General features: G+C 42.6%; 1 protein-coding gene and 1 long non-coding RNA gene across 2 annotated transcripts; one reads left to right on the forward strand and one right to left on the reverse strand.

The window, feature by feature from the left end:
• Positions 1-146: 146 nt before the first annotated feature.
• Positions 147-23,403, forward strand: yars2 (tyrosyl-tRNA synthetase 2, mitochondrial). The gene is made up of 5 exons (XM_034176033.1): positions 147-951; positions 8,422-8,589; positions 9,016-9,171; positions 10,849-11,019; positions 22,879-23,403. Exons 1-5 carry the CDS (start codon positions 179-181, stop codon positions 23,036-23,038), a joined length of 1,428 nt encoding a protein of 475 aa, XP_034031924.1. The 5' UTR covers positions 147-178; the 3' UTR covers positions 23,039-23,403.
• On the reverse strand, positions 13,168-18,699 carry LOC117515476. The gene is made up of 3 exons (XR_004562163.1): positions 18,689-18,699; positions 16,689-16,692; positions 13,168-13,309 (listed from the first exon to the last, which is right to left on the reverse strand). It is a non-coding gene; the product is annotated as an uncharacterized LOC117515476 (long non-coding RNA).
• Positions 23,404-23,717: the final 314 nt, after the last annotated feature.

Raw genomic sequence — 23,717 nt, forward strand, 5'->3', positions numbered from 1 at the left:
GCTGCACTAGTTCTCAGCCAAACAAAAGGCCTGAAACACCAGAATTTAGTTCTGAGAGCAGGACAGAGTCGTTGGCCGTGTTCAGGGAGAAGTCCTCCACAAACACCAGGGGGCGCGCTGCTTCTGCTCCTTTATCAGTGTCCTCCCCGGCCCCGCCCCTCTCGGCACGTTGGACACTATGGCTGCGTCGGTGGCGCGAAGCTGCCGCGCTGCAGTTTGTTTTGTGGGGACTCGAACCCGTCTGACGTCTAGGTGTCGTTTCCACGGGTCTCCCGTGGCGCGTGGCGGCGGCCTGCTGCTCTCCATGAACAAAAGAGGACTTCTGAAAGAGTCGTTCCCCGACCACGCGGCCCAGGACGGTATTCCTCAGCTGCTGCAGTCCGGAGCTCAGACGGTGTACTGCGGCTTCGACCCCACGGCGGACAGCCTCCACGTGGGCAACCTGCTGGCTGTGATCGGTCTCCTGCACTTCCGTGGAGCCGGGCACCACGTGGTGGCCGTGATCGGAGGGGCCACGGCGCAGATCGGAGACCCCAGCGGGAAAAACAGCGAGAGAGAGCGACTGTCCGCGTCCTCCGTGGACGACAACAGCCGCAGCATCAGAGACAGCATCCACAGGCTCTTCATCAACCACGAGCTGCACTTCCACGACAACTCCAGGAGACTGGGCACCGTGACCGTCCTGAACAACCTGAACTGGTACAGGGGTCAGAACCCGGTGCACTTCCTGTCAGAGTGGGGACGGTACTTCCGGATGGGCACCATGCTGTACAGGCAGAGCGTGCAGGCCAGACTGAAGAGCCCGGAGGGCATGAGTTTGACCGAGTTCACCTACCAGGTGTTCCAGGCGTACGACTTCTACCACCTCAACCAGGTGTATGGCTGCAGAATCCAGCTCGGAGGCTCAGACCAGCTGGGCAACATAATCGCAGGCCACGAATTCATTCACAAGTAAATGTCACCTGCTCCTTTAAAGGGGTTCATTACACACCCACACAAACCCTCTATGACATCACCCATACGGGTACTCTGAGTTGTGCCTGAGTCTCACCATGAATATTTACAGTGCGCTCGAGTGACCTTGACCTTTTGACCCCAAAGTCAGTCAATTTGAGGTCACCTTGCCACACACACCAAGTTTGGGGGCAATTGGGAAAGAAGGGATCCACGGCCAAGATTTTTACAGAGTATGCTGTAGAGACCTTGACCTTTTGAGCCCAGGGTCAGTCAGTTTCTAGGGATCAATATACCTAATATACCAAGTTTGGTGACAGTCAGTTACGAAAGCTGTTACTGTGCTCAAGATTTTTACAAAGTATTTGTGAATGACCTTGACCCCAAAATCAAGAGGCTTCTTGGGGGTCGCCATGCCTAACACACATAACAGGTAATTGGTAGAAAAGCTTTGCTCACAAGATTTTTATAAACTATGTTCCAGTGACCTTGACCTTTTGCACCTTAAGACAGTAAGTTTTTTTGGGGTCTATATACAAACATTCATACCGTTTTGTTACATTTGGGCACTTAATGAAAAATTGTGCTCACAAGGTTTTTATTAAGTACCTTCCAGTGACTTTTATATTTAACCTTTTGACCCCAAAATCCATAGTGTTCTTAGGGACACTGTGCATAATGCATATACCAGGTTTGGTGAAAATCAGGTCAGTACCACTGAAATAATCTGGCTCAAGTAAAATATTGCAAAACTGAAATGGGTCTCACGTGACATGATGCAGCCAGCTTGCTTCACTGTGACTGTCAGGAAAAACAGTCACTGGCACATCATCAGTAATATGGAGGTATGTTTGGGCTTTATTTGTCACACACAGTCTGGCCCACGCTCCGTCTTCATCCATTTATGTGCTGGTAGTGATGTAAGTATAGTAAGTCATTCCAACATGGCAACAGCCAGAGCAGCAGTTTTTTGGGTGTCAGAGTGGCTCTTTTTGGTGTGTATCGAAGGCTTATGGGTGAATTTGTGCAGTGTTTGACCAGTGTGTGTTGATCCTTTGGGGAGGTGATGGTTTAGTGGTTAAAGCGTTGGGCTTGAGACCAGAGGATCCTCGGTTCAAATCCCAGCCTGCCTGGAAAATCACTGAGGGCCCTTGGGCAAGGTCCTTAATCCCCTAGTTGCTCCCAGTACGTAGTGAGCGCCTTGTGTGGCAGCACCCTGACATCGGGGTGAATGTGAGGCATTGATGTGTAAAGCGCGTTAAGCATCTGATGCAGATGGAAAAGCGCTATATAAATGCAGTCCATTTACCCTTAGGTTCTTTTTATGTATCATTACTGAGAAAATAAGCTGGACATAACTTTTGATATCTACACCAAAGCAAACCGTTACAGCGATCAATGCACAGTCCCCAAAAATGAGATTTAATGAACACCTGAATCAAGGTTAGCCTGTTAGCTTAACTGGTGCAGACTCGAAGATGGGGATGTGTTCAGGCTTACTTCATCACACAGGGAGTCAATCTCGAAATGATCCTTGTCTGCTGCTTTGAAGGTCCCAATGAGCACAGTGGCCTCCATCATCTGTGAATGGAACAAGTTATACATATCGATAAGTGCTGGTCATCTCATCCACATAAAATCTTTAGAAGACTGCCTTGTATCAGTAAAAAGCTGGATGTCTAGTAACTTCCTACTTTTAAACTCTTATAAGACTGAAATGATGGTTCTTGGTCCAGTGAGACATTGGCATCGATTTGACCAGCTAACGCTTAGCCTAGGCTCGTGTGTCATACATTAAATGACAAAGTGAGGAACTTTGGGGTAATTTTTGATCCTACATTGTCCTTTGACCTCCACATTAGAGGTATTACGAGGACTGCTTTCTTCCACCTGCGAAATATAGTGAAAATTCATCCCATCCTGTCTATGGCTGATGCTGAGACCCTGATTCATGTATTTGTTTCTTCTGGATTAGACTACTGCAGTGTTCTATTTTCTGGTTTACTGCAGTCCAGCATTAGGGGTCTCCAATTGGTTCAAAATGCTGCTGCCAGACTTTTGACACGAAGCAGAAGGTTTGACCACATTACACCCATTTTGGCATCTCTTCACTGGCATCCTGTCCCTGTGAGATCAGATTTTAAGGTTCTGCTACTAACCTATAAAATTGTTCATGGACTGGCACCTCCCTACTTAGCTGACCTAATTAAACCCTATGTAGCAGTCTGGTCTCTGCGTTCTCAGGGCCCAGGACTACTTTGTGTCCCTAGGGTGAATAAAAAGTTTGCGGGTCACAGAGCTTTCTCTTATCCTGCCCCTGTTCAGTGGAATGATCTCCCTGCATCAATAAAACAGTCAGATTCTGTAGAGATTTTCAAGTCCAGACTTAGCATACCGGCAGAGTATGTTACTGTGCTTTCTACCCTTTTAAATTCATTTTATTAGTAAACAGAGTGAGCCACGGCCTCAACTTTATCTAAACTCTGGGTCTTTTAGTGAAGCTTAGGGTTAGTGGCCGGTGATCACCTTAGTATTTCTTCTGTTTTCCTTGTTGCTTAATGCTGACAAATTATACTGTTTGTTGTCTTTCCAATGCCTGATTCTGTTTTTTTCTCTGTTTGAGGTGCAGCTCCATCCAGAGATGGGTGTGGTGCCTACTTCTGCAACCCTTCTGTCTTGTCCACCAGCAAAATTTCCCATATATTTGTTTTGTCAATTGTGTCGGTAACATGGCCCAAGCAGAGGGTCACCTCTGAGGTCTGGTCTGCTTGAGGTTTCTTCCTCAATCATCAGATGGAGTTTTTCCTTACTACTGTCACCTGTGTACTTGCTCTGGGGGGTTGGTAAGGTTAGACCTTACTTGTGTGAAGCACCTTGAGGCAACTTTGTTGTAATTTGGCGCTATATAAATGAAAATGAAAAAAAAAAAATGAAGTTCAGCTCTACCAGGACTATTCCTAGAGCTGGCTGCCCGTCTAAACTGAGCGAACGGGGAGAAGGGCCTTAGTCATATCAGGGAGGTGACCAAGAACAAGATGGTCTCTCTGTCAGAGCTCCAGCATTCTTCTGTGGAGAGAGGAGAAGCTTCCAGAAAGACAGCCACCTCTGCAGCAATCCACCAATGAGGCCTGTATGGTAGAGTGGCCAAACGGAAGCCACTTCTTAGTAAAAGGCACATGGCAGCCCACCTGGAATTTGCCAAAAGGTACCTGAAGCACTCTCAGACCCTGAGAAACAAAATTCTCTGGTCTGATGAGACAAAGATTGAACTTTTTGGCGTGAATGCCAGGTATCATGTTTGGAGGAAACCAGACACCTATCCTACAGTGAACTATGGTGGTGGCAGCATCGTGTTGTGGGGATGATTTTCAGCGGCAGGAACTGGGAGACTAGTCAGGATTAAGGGAAAGATGAACACAGCATTGTACAGAGACATCCTGGATGAAAACCTGCTCCAGAGCGCTCTTGACCTCAGACTGGGGTGACGGTTCATCTTTCAGCAGGACAATGACCCTGAGCACACAGCCAAGATATCAAAGGAGTGGCTTCAGGACAACACTGAATGTCCTTGAGTGGCCCAGCCAGTATGGCGTCAGATCAGCGCCAAAACTACATTCACGCTCCATCAGCCTGCTCTGCCCGCTCGAAGTTGATTTCTGCTCGCACACAGGGAATTCCTGCTCTCTCGCTTAAAACGTATGACATTGTGGGGGAGGGAATCAGGTCGGCACTGGCTCTGCTGTGATTGGACGTCTCTAGGAAGCGAGGTTTGATTGACAGCCCGAGATGATGGGGTCATTCCATGTTAATTCAACGAGGGCCTCACGCACTTTGTCTCAGATTTTCTTCAAATTTTAATTACATATTCCCAGAGTATTCAGAACAACACATCTGAAGTTTGAGGCCTGTAGGCCAAGTAGCTTCTGAGATATGGCCAGTTTGTGTGCATGGGGTCTGCCGTTTATTAGGCAAAAATTATGGGCATCATTTCTGGAGCCATGTTCAAGGTAGAATATCTCAGCAAATAATGGACTTAGAGATCTGAAATTTTCTGTGGCAGTTGTCATGGACACCCAGACTTGGACTATAGTCAAACAACAGCAGGGGTCGAAGTACATTTTTTAACCTACTTGCGCTGGTGCTAGTAACAAAAAAAATTAGTTGCACCAAAAAAAAGTTACTTGCACAACCAAAAGTCACTTTCACATGACGGACCCTAATTTTTGCCTAAAACCGGCAGACCCTATGCACATTAAATTGGGCATATCTCAGAAACTACTTGACTTACAGGCCTCAAACTTAAGATTTGTTGTTCTGAATAGTCTGGGAATTAGAGCTGAAACAACTAATCGAGTTAATCGATTAAAATCGATTATTAAAATAGTTGTCAACTAATTTAGTCATCGATTAGTTGCCAAATAACTTTGTTTTACTGCAAATGTTTCGTTTTTGGATATAATCAACCGAGCTTTGCTTTGAATCTTGAACCAATGAAGGAGTGCTTCGAGCTGCTGCTTCACTGGTTTCATTTGTTTTATTTCGCTTTATCTTAATTTTTCCCCACTAAAACCCTAAAGAACATGTGTCTGTGAGGAATATTTATCTTTTTTTTATGTTAAACTGACCTGTTATGGTCTTCTGAAACAGTTGATAGATGTATTTTATGCTAACGCCGATGCTAACGCATTAGCATGTCTGTGGCATGTTTAGTGTTAAAGTTAGCATTAAGCTGCTGGCATTTCAGCATGTTTGTGCATTTGTTTTCTGTATAATAATTAATGGCTGAGCGTTTGTTGTCGTAAAATATTCAAATGTATTGCAAATTATAATATTTTTAATTTATTTTTATTTATATATTAATAATAGCAACAATAATAATAGTAATAATAACTAATAATGCTACAATACAATTTTAGAGAAAGAGACATGAGTCACATGTGTCATTGTGAATTGACCATATAGTTTACAAGTTATACAGAGAATGTTGCACATATAATGAGTCAGGCTACAGTTTTTGATTTAGGTTTTATGGTTAACTGGTTATGCTTATTGCTCATTTGCAACAACAGAAATACCTCTTTTCACCATATATTTTATAACATTTATATGTTTCAGTGTTGTTTTATGGCAGCTCAGCACTTTGGTAAAGCAATGTCATTTGAAATAATTATTTTGTTTTTATTATAAACTGTTTTATTCTTTATTATTTTATATTTCAACAGCCAAGGAACATTTGACGACTTGATGATTGTTCAGGTATTTTAAGTTTTCAGAAAATGTTCCATTGTTAAATAAAGTGATGGAAGGAGAGAAAAATTGTTTCCCTGGCACATTTTAAAAAAATTCCCTGCTAATCCGATTAATTGATTAATGGTGTCGAAACCCCATCAGATTCATCGGTGATCCAAATAATCCTTTGTTGCAGCCCTACTGGGAATATTTGGTTGAAATGTAAAGAAAATCTGAGACAAAGTGCATGAGGCCCCTCAAATATTCGTTGAATTGACATGGAATGACCCAATGGCATTAAGCGATTATCACCTCATTCCTGCTTAAGACTTCACTCCAGTCATCATCTAGCTCAGTGACAGATCTCTGAAGCTTCTGTACAACAATCATTTCCACATAAATTCAGCATTATTTCATCCTAAATTACAGAAAGTCCTAAAAATCACCTCCTGACACCAGCGCATCTGAATCTGACTCTCTACACCCAAAGCGATCAAAGGGAGGTTTTACTTTGTTGTCTGATGGTTAATAATCACATTATTCCCTTTGATCAGTTTGGATGTATCATTAATCTCAGGTGATTTTTAGGACTTTCTGTAATTTTTGATGAAATAATGCTGAGTTTGTGAAAATCAATCAATCAATTTTTTTATATAGCGCCAAATCACAACAAACAGTTGCCCCAAGGCGCTTTATATTGTAAGGCAAGGCCATACAATAATTATGTAAAACCCCAACGGTCAAAACGACCCCCTGTGAGCAAGCACTTGGCTACAGTGGGAAGGAAAAACTCCCTTTTAACAGGAAGAAACCTCCAGCAGAACCAGACTCAGGGAGGGGCAGTCTTCTGCTGGGACTGGTTGGGGCTGAGGGAGAGAACCAGGAAAAAGACATGCTGTGGAGGGGAGCAGAGATCGATCACTAATGATTAAATGCAGAGTGGTGCATACAGAGCAAAAAGAGAAAGAAACAGTGCATCATGGAAACCCCCCAGCAGTCTACGTCTATAGCAGCATATCTAAGGGATGGTTCAGGGTCACCTGATCCAGCCCTAACTGTAAGCTTTAGCAAAAAGGAAAGTTTTAAGCCTAATCTTAAAAGTAGAGAGGGTGTCTGTCTCCCTGATCTGAATTGGGAGCTGGTTCCACAGGAGAGGAGCCTGAAAGCTGAAGGCTCTGCCTCCCATTTTACTCTTACAAACCCTAGGAACTACAAGTACAAGAGATGACCAATCACAGCAGAGCCAGTGCCGACCTGGTTCCCGCCCATAATGCCAAAATCTGCGCGTGAGCAGATATAAAGTTCAAGCGGGCGGGTGGCATGCTGGTCCTTGTGCGCAACACCTTTGCACGTGTGCAGAGATGGTTTGCGCGTGCGCAGTTAATATCTACACGTGAACGCATTTTTTATGCATGGTTTGCGCGTGCGCAGTTAATATCTACACGTGAACGCATTTTTTATGCGAGTGTGGTTTTGGACCGCAGTCCAGCATTAGGGCTCTGCAATTGGTTCAATCTGATGCCATAAGCCAGAGCCCAGACCTGAATCCATCTCTGGAAAGATCTAAAAATGTCTGTGCACCGATGCTCCCCATCCAACCTGATAGAGCTTGAGATGTACTGCAAAGAAGAATGGGCAAAAAACTGTCCAAAGATAGGTGCACAAAGCTTGTGGTATCATATTCAAGAAGACATCAGGCTTTATCTTGCTGCTAAAGGTGCATCAACAAAGTATGGAGCAAAGGGTGTGAATACTTATGTACCTGAGATTTCTTTGTTTTTTATTTTTAATAAATTTGCAAAAAATTAATTAAACATTCAAAATTTCCATGTTGTCATTTTGGTGTGTTGTGAGTAGAGTTTTGAGAGGCAAAAATGAATTTCATCCATTTTGGAATAAGGCTATAACATGATAAAAACTGAAGCACTGTAAATACTTTCCACATGCACTGTAATAAAAAAAACACAGATGCAGTGAAGAAGCAAAACACAGGTAAATGCATTACAATGTGAGGTAAATGGATAAAGTCCAAAAGAAGACATAAGGCAGGTCAATCTAACAGATGATACCTGGTATATAGTAATCAATCATATATAAATTGTTTAAAAATGACATTTGTTTTTCCCTGTCATAAGCCCCTGTTTGGGTTCAGAATTCTGCTCATCTGAAGGATGGTCTGTTTGTAATGTCTGCATCAGATGTAGAACAGGGGAATCATAAGTTGTGGTTTCTGTGCAGAGTGAGCGGTGAGGACGTGTACGGCCTGACCGTCCCACTGGTGACCAGCTCTATGGGGGACAAGCTGGGGAAGACGGCAGGCAACGCAGTGTGGCTCAACAGAGACAAAACATCTCCATTTGAACTCTACCAGTTCTTTCTCAGGCAGCCTGACACTTGTGTAGAAAGGTAGGTGGTCGTGACTTTTGATGTTGCACTATTTAGGAAAAAAACAGCTGTGTAGGATGTTTGGCCAAAGTATCGCAGAAATGGATCTTTGTAAATTTGTAGTGACATGATTTTAAGGAGACATTCATAAGACATGCAGTGAGTGTATTTGTACACAAATATGTACATTTATGTGTTGATACACTTGACTGTTGACGCAGTAAAGTTGCATCAAAGGCATTGAAGTGAATAAAGGTTTACCGACCTCAACTTGGTGGACGATCACATCGCGCAGATCTTTGTTGTAAATGGCCAGACTTGTTTCATGCCACTGTTCACCAGTAAGCAAATTTAATATTCCAACAATTGAAGACAGTTCAGATGTTTGGATACTGTGTCCTGGTGTTAATAAGGGTCGCTGAGGTTTGTTGTGTGATTGTTCCACAGGTACCTGAAGTTGTTCACTTTTCTGCCTCTGGCTGAAGTGGACAAAGTAATGGAGCAACAGCAGAAGGAGCCAGAAAAACGCCTTGCTCATAAGCGACTGGCCGCTGAAGTTACAAAACTGGTGCATGGGAAGGAGGGCCTAGAGAGCGCAAAGAGGTCAGAATGGGCATGCCCAAGGCAATCTCTATCAAGTCCTGCATTGTCGATTTTTGTGCTTACCCCAAGTCTGTCTCCATACACAAAACAAAAACTGTTAACTGGTTAGTGTGGTATCACTGTTGATGTGTTTTAGAATGTTTTTCACAGTTTGTGGCAGAAGTGGTGGCCAAGTGGTTAGTGCGCTTGGTTTCAGTGCAGCACAGTTGTCAGTGGCAGTGTGCAATAGGGTGGTCCTTATTTTGCAAAGTTTTAAAATTTAATTCTCTGTCCCCTTGAATAGGTTCCAGTTGATGAGAAAACATGCTGCGTAACATTTTGTTTGTATAAATAAATTTTAGAGGTAGCATCAAAAGCACTTGAATTTGAATTCAAGATGGCCTCCACAGGTGATTTTTCAGTCTTTAGTTTGTATAGCATTATGTAGAAGAAAATAGCAAAATTTCAATACTTTGTGTTGTCGTCGTACGTTTATTGCAATCTCTCAAAAACATCCTAACTTTTTTCTAATTTGGCAAGTGCATAATATGGGTCATTGGCATATTTCACATCAAAAAAATTATAGTCATAGATTTGTTTGTTTGGAATTGGTGGCCATTTTTATGTAGAAAACGGCCAATTTAACAAGGGCACAATATTGGCCATTGACATTGTTCCTGTCCAAAAATTATTTGCTTAGATTCATTCATTTGGAAATGGGTCTATTTTTATACAGAAAATGGCCATTGTGCCTTGGGCTTTAATTGATCTGCTAACCCACAGGGCCCTTGGCACTCTAGTGAATTTTACTTTGGAACATTTTTTCTGAATGAACGTTCTGGATAAAATGTTGGGCTCGGTGTGGGAAAGTGCAGTTATTCTTTGTTTTCATGTAGAGCTGCACTTTTTTTAAAACTTGATAAACAGGGTATGGTGGAACCCATTTATAAATTAAAATGGGATTTTCAATGTTAAATTTAAATGGCCACAAAATCTGTAATCCGGATCAGATCCAAATCAAACCTCATCAGTCGATAAAGGATACCACCCTACATAATGCTTTCAAATATGAAAGAAATGATAGCTTTTATGACAGTTATGATTTTTTTTTTTTCCAAATTTGTTCAATAGGGATTTTTCCAACTTTCCAAGATTTTTCCTGTCTTTGACCTTTGCCTAACAGGATATGAATCCTCTAAAAATTTCCTAAATTTTCATATATGGAAAAATTGTGGGTTACAGGCTGTTCACAAACAGAGGTGAAAATGTCACGTGGAGGAAAATGTATTGTGTGTAAAAAAACAAACAAAAAAAACAAACCTGTTTTACTAAAGTATAAAAAGAAAATTAGAAATAAATGTGACATATTTATTATGATTCCAGTTTAGTTTGGGTTCATATTTTAAATTCTTTATTTTTAACCAAAAGAAGCACCACAAGTTACTTTTTAAATGGCAGCATTTCACACTGATAAAAACGGGGTGGGGCCAAAGATCTATTACACAGTATCGTCATATGGTTTCTTTCAGTTTGGAATAGTTTGCATACCCTAATATTCAGCAATACAGTCTTTTTAATGTGTCCACTGGCTGCATCTGCTCCCCCCCTCCCCATAAAAAAACCTTTTGTATGTAGTCGTAAATCCTTCTCATAAGTGTTGCCTGCAGACGGGATTCATATTTAATGTCGTCACCGTAGGTGCACCAGTGCACTGTACCACAGCAGCGTACAGGCTTTGGAGGAAATGAGTGACGAGGAGCTTCAGGAGCTCTTCACGGAGGCTCCCTTCCATGAGCTGCTGCTGGATCCGGGAACCACAGTGATTGAGGCCTGCCGCAAGATCAACGCCATCCCAGAGGGACCCAGAGGGTAGGCATTTTAATTCTGCTGTTACTGGCTCACCACGCCTGTCGGATTTTATGTTCATGTGAAACGCTGCGGTGTCCACATTTGTAATTTGTGAAGTAATTAGGCTTCTCAGAAACTGGACAGTGAGCAGTGATGATCCAAATGGAATATATCTGTCGTTAATGAACACAAAAATAACAATTTAAAAAAAATACTCCTTCGCCTTTGTTTCCGGTCTGTATGACACTGAACACTCGCAACAAACGTGTTGCGTGAAGTGTTTTTTTTTCACCACACTACCTGAAGGGGAACTGAAATGAAAATGATCTCCATAACTCCTGTATTTTCTAGAGTAAGTGTCTTTTTTTTTTTTTTTTTTTTTTTTACTAATTTGAGAGGTCCTGTGACTTATAGTCTGGTGCGACTTATGTATGGGGGAAAAAAGTCATGATTCACAACCACAAATTTTCTTTACACTTGAAATGAACAACGCAACATTAAACTGAAACTGTCTTTTGCTTTTAAAAAACGAGAGAGGGGGAAACTTCTGAACAGCGCTTGATTACTTTCAGCACACGTTTTAAACCGAGTTGGATCACACATAAAACATTCTTGAAATGAACGATTATGATGACATTTCTGTTTTGGGGAGGTGATGGTCTAGCGGTTAAAGCATTCGGCTTGAGACCAGAAGATCCTCGGTTCAAATCCCAGCCTGACTGGAAAATCACTAAGGGCCCTTGGGCAAGGTCTTTAATCCCCTAGTTGCTCCCGGTGTGTAGTGAGCACCTTATATGGCAGCACCCTCACATCAGGGTGAATGTGAGGCATTATTTGTAAAGCGCTTTGAGCGTCATATGCAGATGGAAAAGCGCTATATAAATGCAGTCCATTCTTTTGAGCATTTCCTAATGTTGCAGTCATACTCTCTTCAAGCAAATACAGTGCATCCAGTAACCATTCACAGTGCTTCACCTTTTCAACATTTTCTTATGTTACAGCCTTATTTCAAAATACGGTAAATTTATTTTTCCCTCAAAATTCTACTCACAACACCCCATAATGACAACATGAAAAGTGTTTTTATTATTATTATTTTTGCAAGTTTATTAAAAATAAAATACTACAAAATCACATGTACATAAGTATTCACACCCTTTGCGCAGTACTTTGTTGATGTACCTTTGGCAGCAATTACAGCCTCAGGACTTCTTAAATATGATGTCACAAGATTGGTGCACCTATCTTTGGGCAGTTTTGTCCACTCTTTGCAGCACCTCTCAAGCTCCATCAGGTTGGCAGGGGTGCGTCGGTGCCCAGCCATTTTCAGATCTCTCCAGAGATGTTCAATCACATTCAGGTCTTGGCTCTGTCTGGGCCACTCAAGGACATTCACAGAGTTGTTCTGAAGCCCCTCCTTTGATATATTGGATGTGTGTTTAGGGTCATTGTCCTGCTGAAAGATGAACAGTCACCCCAGTCTGAGGTCAACAGCACTTTGGGGCAGGTTTTCATCCAGGATGTCTCTGTCCATTGCTGCATTCATTTTCCCCTCAATCCTCACTAGTCTCCCAGTTCCCACTGCTGAAAAAAAAAAACACCCCCACGGCATGATGCTGCCACCACCATGCTTCATTATAGGGATGGTGCTTGGTTCCTCTACACATGTTGCCTGACATTCACATCAAAGAGTTCAATCTTAGTCTCATCAGACCAGAGAATTTTGTTTCTCATGGTCTGAGAGTCCTTCAGGTACCTTTTGTCAAACTCCAGGTGGGCTGCCATGTGCCTTTTACTGAGGAGTGGCTTCCATCTGGCCACTCTACCATACAGGCCTGATTGGTGGATTGCTACAGAGTTGGTTGTCCTTCTGGAAGGTTCTCCTCTCTCCACAGAGGAATGCTGGAGCTCTGACAGTGACCATCGGGTTCTTGGTCACCTCCATGACTAAGGCCCTTCTCTCCTGATCGCTCAATTTAGATAGGTGGCCAGCTCTAGATAGAGTCCTAGTTTATCCAAACTGCTTCCATTTACAGATGATGGAGTCCACTCTGCACATTGGGACCTTCAAAGCAGCAGAAATGTTTCTGTACCCTTCCCCAGATTTGTGCCTTGAGACCATCCTGTCTCGGAGGTCTACAGACAAGTTCTTTGACTTCATGCTTGGTTTGTGCTCTGACATGCACTGTCAACTGTGGGACCTTACATGTAGACAGGTGTGTGCCTTTCCAAATCATGTCCAATCAACTGCATTTACCCCAGGTGGACTCCAATTAAGCTGCAGAAACATTTCATGGACGATCAGTGGAAACTGATTTGAGTTTGAGAACAGTTTTGAGCTTCTTGGCAAAGGCTGAGAATACTTATGTATGTGTGATGTATTCGTTTTCTTATTCTTAATAAATGTACAAAAAACAAACTTTTTCACATTGTCATTATGGGGTGTTGTTTAAAAATTTGACTTTCATCCATTATGAAATGAGGCTGTAACATAACAAAATGTGCAAAAAGCGAAGTGCTGTGAATACTTTCCAGATGCAATGTATACATGATTAAACATCCTTATCAAATAGCAAAGAGTGTCTCGACACAAACAACTGTGCAGTAAAAATGCACAGGAACAGATATTCGTGTGTGCGCTTGCGTGTTGTGCGCTCTCACAGCGCAAACGAAAGGACATTCGTATCTGTGTGTGTGTTGTTATGGCGCAAACAAAAAGATGTTTATTTCCACAGCAATGTCAACAGTAATCAATGCTACTGTGAGCTGATTTAAAACTGAACATACTGTAAGACTGCCCTTTGCTCTGTCACTTTGGGAAGTGTTCCATGTAGAAAGTACTCCACAAGAGATCAGTGGTTGCTCAAAAAGTCTGTTTGATTATTCATTCCTGAAAAAAGAGCAGAGACAGCGCTGTCTCTGCTCTTTTTTCAAGACCTGAGACTGCGCGCTTTCTCTCTCTCTCACTATCTATCGCATGCTGAATCAAGAAGCGTGATGTTTAAGTACGTGAGTTTAAATGGGAATATTTTCTACTTTTTTTGGGGGGGGGGGCACACAATGGACTTTGAACTTTGTGATCTGATGTTCCGAACCCTGACAAGACAGCAGTGTGTCCCGCTGTACGTCTGGAAACGTGAGTGCCCTTTCCTTACGTGAACCGTTTTGAGAACAGAGCGCACTTCCACAATGCCCAAAAAGTAGGCAGGAGTGGACTGTGAGAGGCATAAAAATAGTGGCGAGGACTACATACGTGGCAGTAAGCAACCATATGCAACTGTAAAGCCCCGGTCACAACCCACCGTGCGTTTTTTTTTTTTCGCCGTACGTTTTCTGCAGATGCCACGGCCACTACGTTTTTGTGAAAACGTACGGAGGCAATAGCAAAGAGGAGGGAGGGAGTACGTCTCTAGGAGTGTAATGATAAAGAGAATTGACAATAAAGCAGTGTGTGTGTGTGTGTGTGTGTGTGTGTGTGTGTGTGTGTGTGTGTGTGTGTGTGTGTGTGTGTGTGTGTGTGGTGTGTGTGTGTGTGTGTGTGTGTGTGTGTGTGTGTGTGTGTGTGTGTGTGTGTGTGTGTGGGGTCGGCTTTTCTTTTTTATGAGCGGTACCGAAGCAGCAGGTGTTTTTCGGCGTCGGCGATGCATGAGCATGTCCAGCCTGCAGCGGTCAGTTGTACGAGTGTTTACTTGCCTCGAAAAGTTACAGCTAGTTAACAGACTGAAGCTGTGGAGTGCGTGTTGCTGACGTTTGGAACTAAAGCCGTAATCTGTACTGCCTACGTACGGATTTGGTTAATTCAATAGTAATTGAATGAAAATGTGCTGCTTTGAATCCGTACTGAGGCAGTACAGCATGCGTCATCTGTACTGCTGGTGAATCCGCAGCCTGACCGCAGCGAAAGTTCTGCATGCACTAAAACCTCTACGGCGTGTCTGCGTGTGTCTGCGTGCTCCTAAATTCGTACTGAGGCAGTACTTACGAAGTACGGATCTCCAAATTTAGCCCACGTTTTTGTAAGTAGACTGCACGCACGTGCAAGTACGGCAGGTTGTGACCACGGCTTAAGGAAGACTAGGAGAGCAAGAAGGCACCATCACACACCAGCCTCCACAGGGACTACGCCAAATGTGCGCAGTTTTCCAGCATACTCCATACGCATCACAACGCAACTATGTGCAAGTCTGGTGTGAAAGGGGCTTTAGCCCAGGGCTGTGAAAACTCCACGGATCACGGATTCATCATGGGGGGGTGTAGTGTTTAACTCTGTAATTGTGATCATCACTGAGTTTTTAAAATGTCTATCGCAAAGTGTTCTTTTTTTCTTTTTTACGACATCGTGCAAGTTTTATCAGACCGCGGCAGTCCGCGGACACTGATCTGTGTGCTATAGATACAAATCAGTGTCCTCAGGTACACGGCGTTTCAAGGAGAAAAAAGCCTGGCTGTTACGACAGTTGTCGTAAAGTGAGACTGGTTGGTTGCTGTGGCGACGCTGTGTGTCTCCTGTGCAAAGCTTAAGCTGAACGTAGCATATGGACATCGCAAACCTTTACAGCTCTAAAGTTTTTAAAAGAAGACTTGTGCAGCCCGTCTGTCACGGGCCGACGTCGGACAGAGAGAACATGGTGAGAAAGGCGGTTTGAAAAAGTCTGATAAGGACAAGAATCCGTGGAATCGTCGGTGGCTTCATCAACACACCTGAAAGATAAAAGAAACAGGAAAAACGAACTGTGCTCTCAGGAAACACGGTAAGAGTTTTTCTCTCTGGAAAATAAACATTGTGCTGTTCAAACAGGATTTTAGACAAGATTATGTGACTTTTTTCATTAATCTAGACTTTCTTTCATTGGGAAAAAAAAGCCTGGCTTTGAATGGATTTACATGAATTTACACAAGAATATAAATGAGTTTTTATTAATGTAGACTTTTTTCATGGGAAAAAGACACTGAGGCTTTGAGTGGATTTACAGGAATTTACACAAGAATATGTGGCTTTTTACTATAATGTATGTTATTGATATTTTACCACGATTTTCTTAATATCCTCCAAGCTTTAGCTGTGGTTTTTGAAATGCTATAACATTCTTTTCAGTCTTCATGAATTTCATGTAGTTTAATTGTTCTGAGTTAATGCATAATTTGGTTTACAGTTAAAAGGAAAATCTTTCCAGGTCCTACTTCCAGGTCATATTCTGTTATTTCAACATGATCACCTGCTGGTTCAAAAGAAAGGTTGAATACAGAGTCATTTGAATATGCACAAATTTTGAGACTTTTTGTTCCAGGAGATGCTGAAAATGTATCATTAGATTAAAAAATTTATTTGGTTTCTGGGATCCCATGAGGCCCGAGACCCCGGCTTCTGGGGGCCTGTGCCCCCCAGACCCCCTGCAAATTTTCCTCGGATTTCACAATTTTCATTTCACAGCCCTGCTTCAGCCATTAATCCTCTGAGTGCTCTGCTCACCTTTGATGATTCCTAATTTTATGAGAAATCCTTTTCTCAAAAACTAGTTGAGGAAGTACTTGATGATGGGCAGCAGGGCAACCTCAAGCTCCACTGTCTGCTCAAACTGGCAACAAAATAATCTAATCGCCTTGCTTCTTAACATTATCTGCATTCTAACAGTTACTAACGTATGGCCAGCTCTGTGCTTTTCTAATATTTCTTCATATCAACCCAGCACCAGTCTTGCATCATTTTAGTCAGTCTGTTGAGCGCAGCTATGGCGTAATATCACCGGCAGAAATGTGTACTGGGAAATGGATTGCATTTCTGTAGCACTTTTCCATTTGAAGCATATGTTCCTACTGCTTTATAATGATGCCTCACGTTAACTTATTCAAGGCATCAACCTTGCTCCAGACCACTTTAAACCAGAAATGGTCTAAAGTGTGATTCTGCTGTGTGACCTGCTGATGTTTGCACAGATGTTGTGCATTGCTCTCTATAGCAGTGATTCTCAACCGGGGTGCCGTGGCACCCTAGGGTGCCGTGATCGATCATCAGGGGTGCCGTGGGCAATTATCAAATATCACCATTATCGGGTGTATGTGCTGTAATAGTGTGGCAGATGATGTAATGCTCTTTTATTCCAGTAGATGGCAGCAAAGCGCTGTACTATAGTATAATAGACATACTTGCGCACATAGCGTTGTGCGTCTCCATGGTTACAGGTTGCTGACTACAGTGTGAATCTCAGCTGCTCACGGAGCATGGCTCCTCTGGGGAAGGAGAAACCGCGTTGGCTGTGGAGGTGTGTGGGGAAGGCGGCCTGACCTCCGTTGATGTCACCGTGGTCAGACTTGGGCCTTCTCGCTCACAACTGGGTTCGCTGAAGGCAGCCTCTGCGCTCCGTGAATATTAGAGTGGCAGATTATTGTGAATAAGTGTCGACACGTCTAAAAAAACACTTGAGATTAGGGCTGTCACAATTCTTACAATATTCGTCAATCGCGATTATTTTTCATATTTGCGATTACCGTGAATTATTTTATCCACAAAGCATAAAACGACTCAGAATCTGACGTCATTGTGCTGCAGCCTCGCTCTCGTCTTAAGGCGGGACAATAACATGGAGGCTGAAGAGCGATCCGTCCTGCGAGCTGTCGTGTGTGTGTGTGTGTGTGTGTGTGTGTGTGTGTGTGTGTGTGTGTGTGTGTGTGTGTGTGTGTGTGTGTGTGTGTGTGTGTGTGTGTGTGTGCGCGCGCGGAGTCAACAGGCTGCAGGCTGGGAGGGAGGGGGTGCGTGAGGGAGATTCCTGAATGGAAGCACAACACGTTACAGTCTGAGAACCATCAGTGCGCAGCGAGCGCGGAGCAGAGAGAATTTTAACCCGAGTGAACATGTTAAAAAACAAAACCAAAACATGAAGCTGCCTTTACTTCTGTCTGAACTTTCTCTAAAGGTGTGATTCTGCCGTTACCGTCCTGTTCACACCATGTGCGCGTCGTATGCTGAATTCATGAGATCATGAGATGAAATAAACGGTCAAATATCTTTAAAAACATATTTAAAAAATGAGAATATATGAATGAACTGAGCCACAAAAAAAAAAAAAAAAAAAAAACCCTGACATGGAGAAGCTGTGGTGATGTTCAGATGCACAGATCACAAAAAGCAGGTGAGAACTCTAAACTTTAACAGCTGTTACTTTCCAAAGGTATTTATTTGTTCACTATGGGCTTAATGCAGTGTTTAAGCACAAAACGTGACTGATGAGGAGAAACAATTTCAGAAATGCAACAGAAACAACCACAAATCAGAAAAAGTGTGGACTGTATGTAAAATGAAGATAAAAATAAAAATGTTGCACTATTCCCAGTTTCTCCACTCACAGAAGCCAAACGTTCTTCCAGAGTTGTGTAATTATACTACAATAGTAGAATATAAAGAGGGGAGGGGAGGAAAAAAAACAGACAATATATTCGTCAATCCTCATTATTTGTCTGACAATTAATTGTCTCCAGAAATTCCTAATTGTGACAGTCCTACTTGAGATCAGAGCGCAAAATGCTTGAGGATTTTCTGTATCGGTTTTCTATTGTGATAATTGGGTTTTGCGCAAAACCAGAGGTAATAGAATTATAATATTATTTTGGTTGGTGGTGTGCCGCAGGATTTTGTAAATATAAAAAGGGTGCCGAGGCTCAAAAACAGGTTGAAAATCACTGCTCTATAGCACACCACCTGAATTATTCAACAAGTAAAACCTCACGAACTATAGTATGTTCAAGTAGATATTATATAAATTATTAATAGGAATAGTTTTCATATTATCAGAAATAGTATATAACCTATTTCTGTGAAACATACAGGTCTGAGATTCTTATAATAATGAGAAAACACAGTTTCAGAGCTCTGAATGAAGTAACATTTTGGATCTAATCGATAAACTGATTGGCTTCCCTTTTCCAGGCCATATTAATCACCTCTGAATGGGGGATCCTGAGGCGTTCCCAGGCCAGTGTGGAGATATAATCTCTCCACCTAATCCTGGGTCTTCCTCGGAGTCTCCACCCGGCTGGACGTGCATGGAACATCTCCTAGGGAGGCACGCAGGAGTAGACATGGCCGATAACCGGTTTCACGGTATACCGCGGTATCAAAAAGCCACCGTATCAAAACCACTAAAATTTTCCATTATACCGTCCCTACGGTATGAGCAGGTGATGAGAATTCTTTATAGGCAGAGCGGAGGCAGCTGCTGCCGCCCTTCCCCCTGGTGCGCACCTCTGTCTCTGTTTACAAACAGGCAGCTAATGTTAGCTAGCTCTGCATCATGGCTGAAGGAGGCGAAGCCTGCGCTGAACTTTTCCATCTGTCTCAAAGGACATTTTAAAGTATACATAATACAGTGAAACCGTAAAGCCGCTGTATTTTTGCCCACGGTTATCATCCCGTCCAAATCTCATACTGGCCCATGCCTACCCAGGAGACATCCTTGCCAAATGCCCAAATGCCCAAACCACCTCAGCTGGCACCTTTCAGTGTGAAGGAGCAGCAGCTCTACTCTTAGCTCCCCACAAATGACTGAACTTCTCATCCTATCTTTAAGTGAGACATCCACTATGGTGTCAGATCGGTGCCAAAACCACTCTTGGTGTGATTGCACAGTGTTCACGTCCAGTGCACATAATGATTGAGTGCCACAGACGTTGCACATTACAATATTTCCGTTGCGCACCCCGAACAGCATGCGCGCGGGGGGCAGGGACCAGCTCATCGGGGCACAATCGGAACGTGCCAATGGGATCAGACTGCTCCGAATGCTGGTGGGTTGCCATTTCGGATGGCAGTTCGAATGTCATTCGAGGAAGCAGTGTGACCACCATACGAATATTTTCCAGTTCGAATGCAGCACAACAGTAGTTTGCCTGCTCTCTACATTCATGCTGACCATGCGAAATTTGGCGTATTTTGCTAAGTGTCTCACAAATGCCGTCTGAGGAATTCGAATGCAGTTTGACTGCAGGTTGAATTGCATGAATGGCGTTTGAATGTCCATTCGTACGTCAGTAAGAATGTGGTACGACTGCAGCTCGACCACCGTCCAGATGTTTTTTGGGGGGCGGGGGTTTAGGAGGAAACCTCAAGCAGACCAGACTCAGAAGGGTGACCAACTGCTTAGCACTATGATATTTTAACACTTTGGCATTGTGGTGAGACTGTATTTTCTCTTTAGCCAGAATTAGTTTCTTTGAGGTACATGATGTATCTATAATTGATACTAACAGCATTATCTGACTCGATAGTTTTCTAAATTATTCCACTTTGTGAGTAGTAATTCGTATGAACTATGGATGGCCATGGAAAAAAGGTTCTGAGCCAGTGACTAAAAATGGCCACATTCTTTTAACCACATGGCATTTCTCCTTGTATGTGACTGTGTGGCTGATCAGTAACACCTGCCCAGGCATTAAATCCAAGGAGGTTTTACAAAAGGGTGCATTAACTGTTTAGGAGTTATAACAGTCTCTTTATTTTCAGAGGCTGTAACTAATGGGGCAGCACGGTTTTGTTTAAACCCCTGCATGATATCATGGGATTTGACCACTTCTGGGGACAGCCTGCCAGTATGCAACACAAACACAGCATCACTTCACACAGAAAGATGTTGTACTGTTTTTTGTTTTGTTTTGTTTTTTTGGCTGCATTCACTGAAGCAGTCGCGAAAAGTGCAGTTTTTTCGGTTCCCATTGGAGAACGGAAGACGAGGCAAATGGGAGAGGTTGTGTCGGTAAGTTTTAGCAAGATTTTATGTGAATAATGATAATGGGGATGTCCCCGGAAGTAGTTATTGTGTCATTTGCTCTTTCATTTAACCCCTTTATCGCCCACCCTCAAACGAGACTACAGTGCCCAATTGGACAAACTATAAGACTTATTTTCCATGCAAATTTATCATTCTTACAGTTTTCTTGAGACAAGTCAGGGGATGGATACGAACATTTTCAAATCACTCAATACTAGGCATGGGCTGGTATGAGATTTGGACAGTATGATAACCGTGTGCAAAAATACCGCGGTTTCACGGTATTATGTATAGCTTTAACAACATTATGGCTATTTGCTTATGAAGTGCACATGATTTAGGCGCACTAATGGACACGATGTCTACTGCTACGAGCACTATACCACTGATAACTTTAGCGAAAATACCAAAATAATAGTCACTCTTTTAGACATGTAGCATCTGTCCCGTGGGAAACATGACTTACTTGCTTAGGGAGAAACATGGCTGGAATAAGGTCCGGAACTCTGGATGCTCAATCCTTGGCCCAGCATCACCAACAGTGTTTGGAATAGATGTATTTGTCCTTCTTGACATGTTTGTGGGAGAAATTTGGTCGACCACAAGCATGACTCGAGTCCACCGCTTCTAATTCTTAGTGGTTTCAAAGATGGGATAAAGTTTACTCCTTCCATGTAATCCTTTGCAGGTATCTTGAATCCAAGTCCAGTTTGAAGGGCTATTGTGTAGAAAGTCAAACGAAAAAGCCGGCAACTTTTTCTATTATAGTGCAGCACATAAGTGAATATTTAGTGAGGGAGCCTTCAAATGGTGATGCAAGCACTAAATTTGGCACACATACTCCTTAGACATTACTCTTTTAGAAATGCCGGGTACCCATGTGAACTTTCAATAGGCAGCCAAGAAGGGATCAATTGAAGTATTACACAGGAGTCAAAATTTAAAAATGCTCCACTCATATTGAAAGGTATTCCATATTATTTGTCTGATCATAAAGATTCCAAAAAGGTAAAGTATGGACTATCTGTGAATAAATGTTCCGGAGTTATGGGGTAAAAACAGCAAGAACAGTGACAAATTTCAATTTGTACAGGGGTCAAAAGTTAAAGTTGCTCCAATTTTGGTAAAAAGTGATGCAAATTATTAGTTGGGTGAATACGGTTTTAAAAAGGAATAGTTTGCCTCATGTATCATGCTTAGTTATCATGTTACAGGGTAGCATATGTCACATGTCATAGAATCCAATGGATGCTGATATTGTTTAACCTTTACTTTGCAAACCAAGCATGCAACACAGTCAAAACTATTACATTTATTAATCCTATTAGCTCAACCAGTAATTTGCACCACTTTTTACCAAAATTGGAGCAACTTTAACTTTTGACCCCTGTACAAACTGAAATTGACCTTTTTCAGTGTTCTTGCTGTTTTTACCCCATAACTGCAGACCATTCATTCACAGATAGTCCAAACTATACCTTTTTGGAATCTTTATGATCAGACAAATAATATGGAATACTTTTCAATATGATTGGAGCATTTTTAAATTTTGACCCCTGTGTAATACTTCAATTGACCCCTTCTTGGCCGCTTATTGAAAGTTCACGTGGGTACCCGGCATTTTTAAGAGTAATGCCTAAGGAGTATGTGTGCCAAATTTGGTGCTTGCATCACCATTTGAAGCATTTTTTTCAGTTATCCGCTGCACTATTAAATCGGTAGCCAAACTAATCCCATACAGCCGACTTGGTCCTTTTAGACGGAGAGAAAAGTTCAGCGCAGGCTTCGCCTCCTTCAACCATGGTGCAGAGCTAGCTAACGTTAGCTGCCTGTTTGTAAACAGAGACAGAGGTGCACGCCAGGGGGAAGGGGGGCAGCGGCCTCCTCCGTTCTGCCTGTCAAGAATTCTCATAACCCGCTCATACCATAGGGATGGTATAATGGAAAAGTTTAGTGATTTTGATACCGTGGCTTTATCATACTGCGATATACCGTGAAACCGGTTATTGGCCCATGTCTACTCAATATGCACTGGACTTGTATGTATGCCAGTTAAGATACAAGCAGCATGGTAAATATTAGTGGAGTTGGCATAAATGCGGGCCTCTATCTCACTGTGCAGATACCTCATGGTTTCTGATGGAGCAGTGTGGATCAACCACAACAGGATAGACAACCCAGAGCAAGTTCTGATCCCAAAGCTTCACGTCCTGTCCAACGGACTCTCTCTGCTGCGGGTGGGCAAGAAGAACTTCTACATCATCAAGTGGCTCTGCCTCTGAAGGGGACCATTTTACTGTGAGGGACAGACCGCTGCACCTCAACAGGACGTTTAAGGTGACGCGGATGGACTGATGGCACATTCAGCACCTTGGAGATTGTGTGGTTGTCATGGAGACCGTTGTATGTACACAGAACATTTTTTGATGCTTTGATATTAAAAACGTACGCCGTACACGTTGCTGCCTGCTGACTTTGTGCTGTTACAGTAGGATTGCACAGGGACCACTAGGGGGCAGGGTTTTGCCACTTTAGAGGGTGCTGCTGTCTGCAGGCTCTGACACACAGGCCTCAGTGACGTCACCACAGGTGTCTGCCCACAGTAAAATGATATATATCACAAAGAGAGTTCTGTTTAAATGCAATGTTTTTTTTTTCCTCCTTTAGTTTTGCTGAAGAAATGATGTCAACAACTGATTAGGGAGCAAAGTGCAGCTGAAAGAAAAGCAAGCAGTCGATTTATAAACAAACAACTCATGCTTGTAGGTCCTTATCAGTGTGTGGATTTTATATTGTCATTAGCAGAATTTCTCAATCACATTATTCATTTGAATGATTTTTTTTTTTTTCTTTAACTTTTGCGTTTTCTGAATAATGGTGCAAATATGAAGTCACAGGCCATCTCCATCTTTTTTTTTTTTTTTCCTCGTTTGAATTGATGTTTTTTTGGGGGGGGGGGGG

Source organism: Thalassophryne amazonica, chromosome 8 (genome assembly GCF_902500255.1).
Source record: "Thalassophryne amazonica chromosome 8, fThaAma1.1, whole genome shotgun sequence".
Taxonomy (NCBI): Eukaryota; Metazoa; Chordata; class Actinopteri; order Batrachoidiformes; family Batrachoididae; genus Thalassophryne; species Thalassophryne amazonica.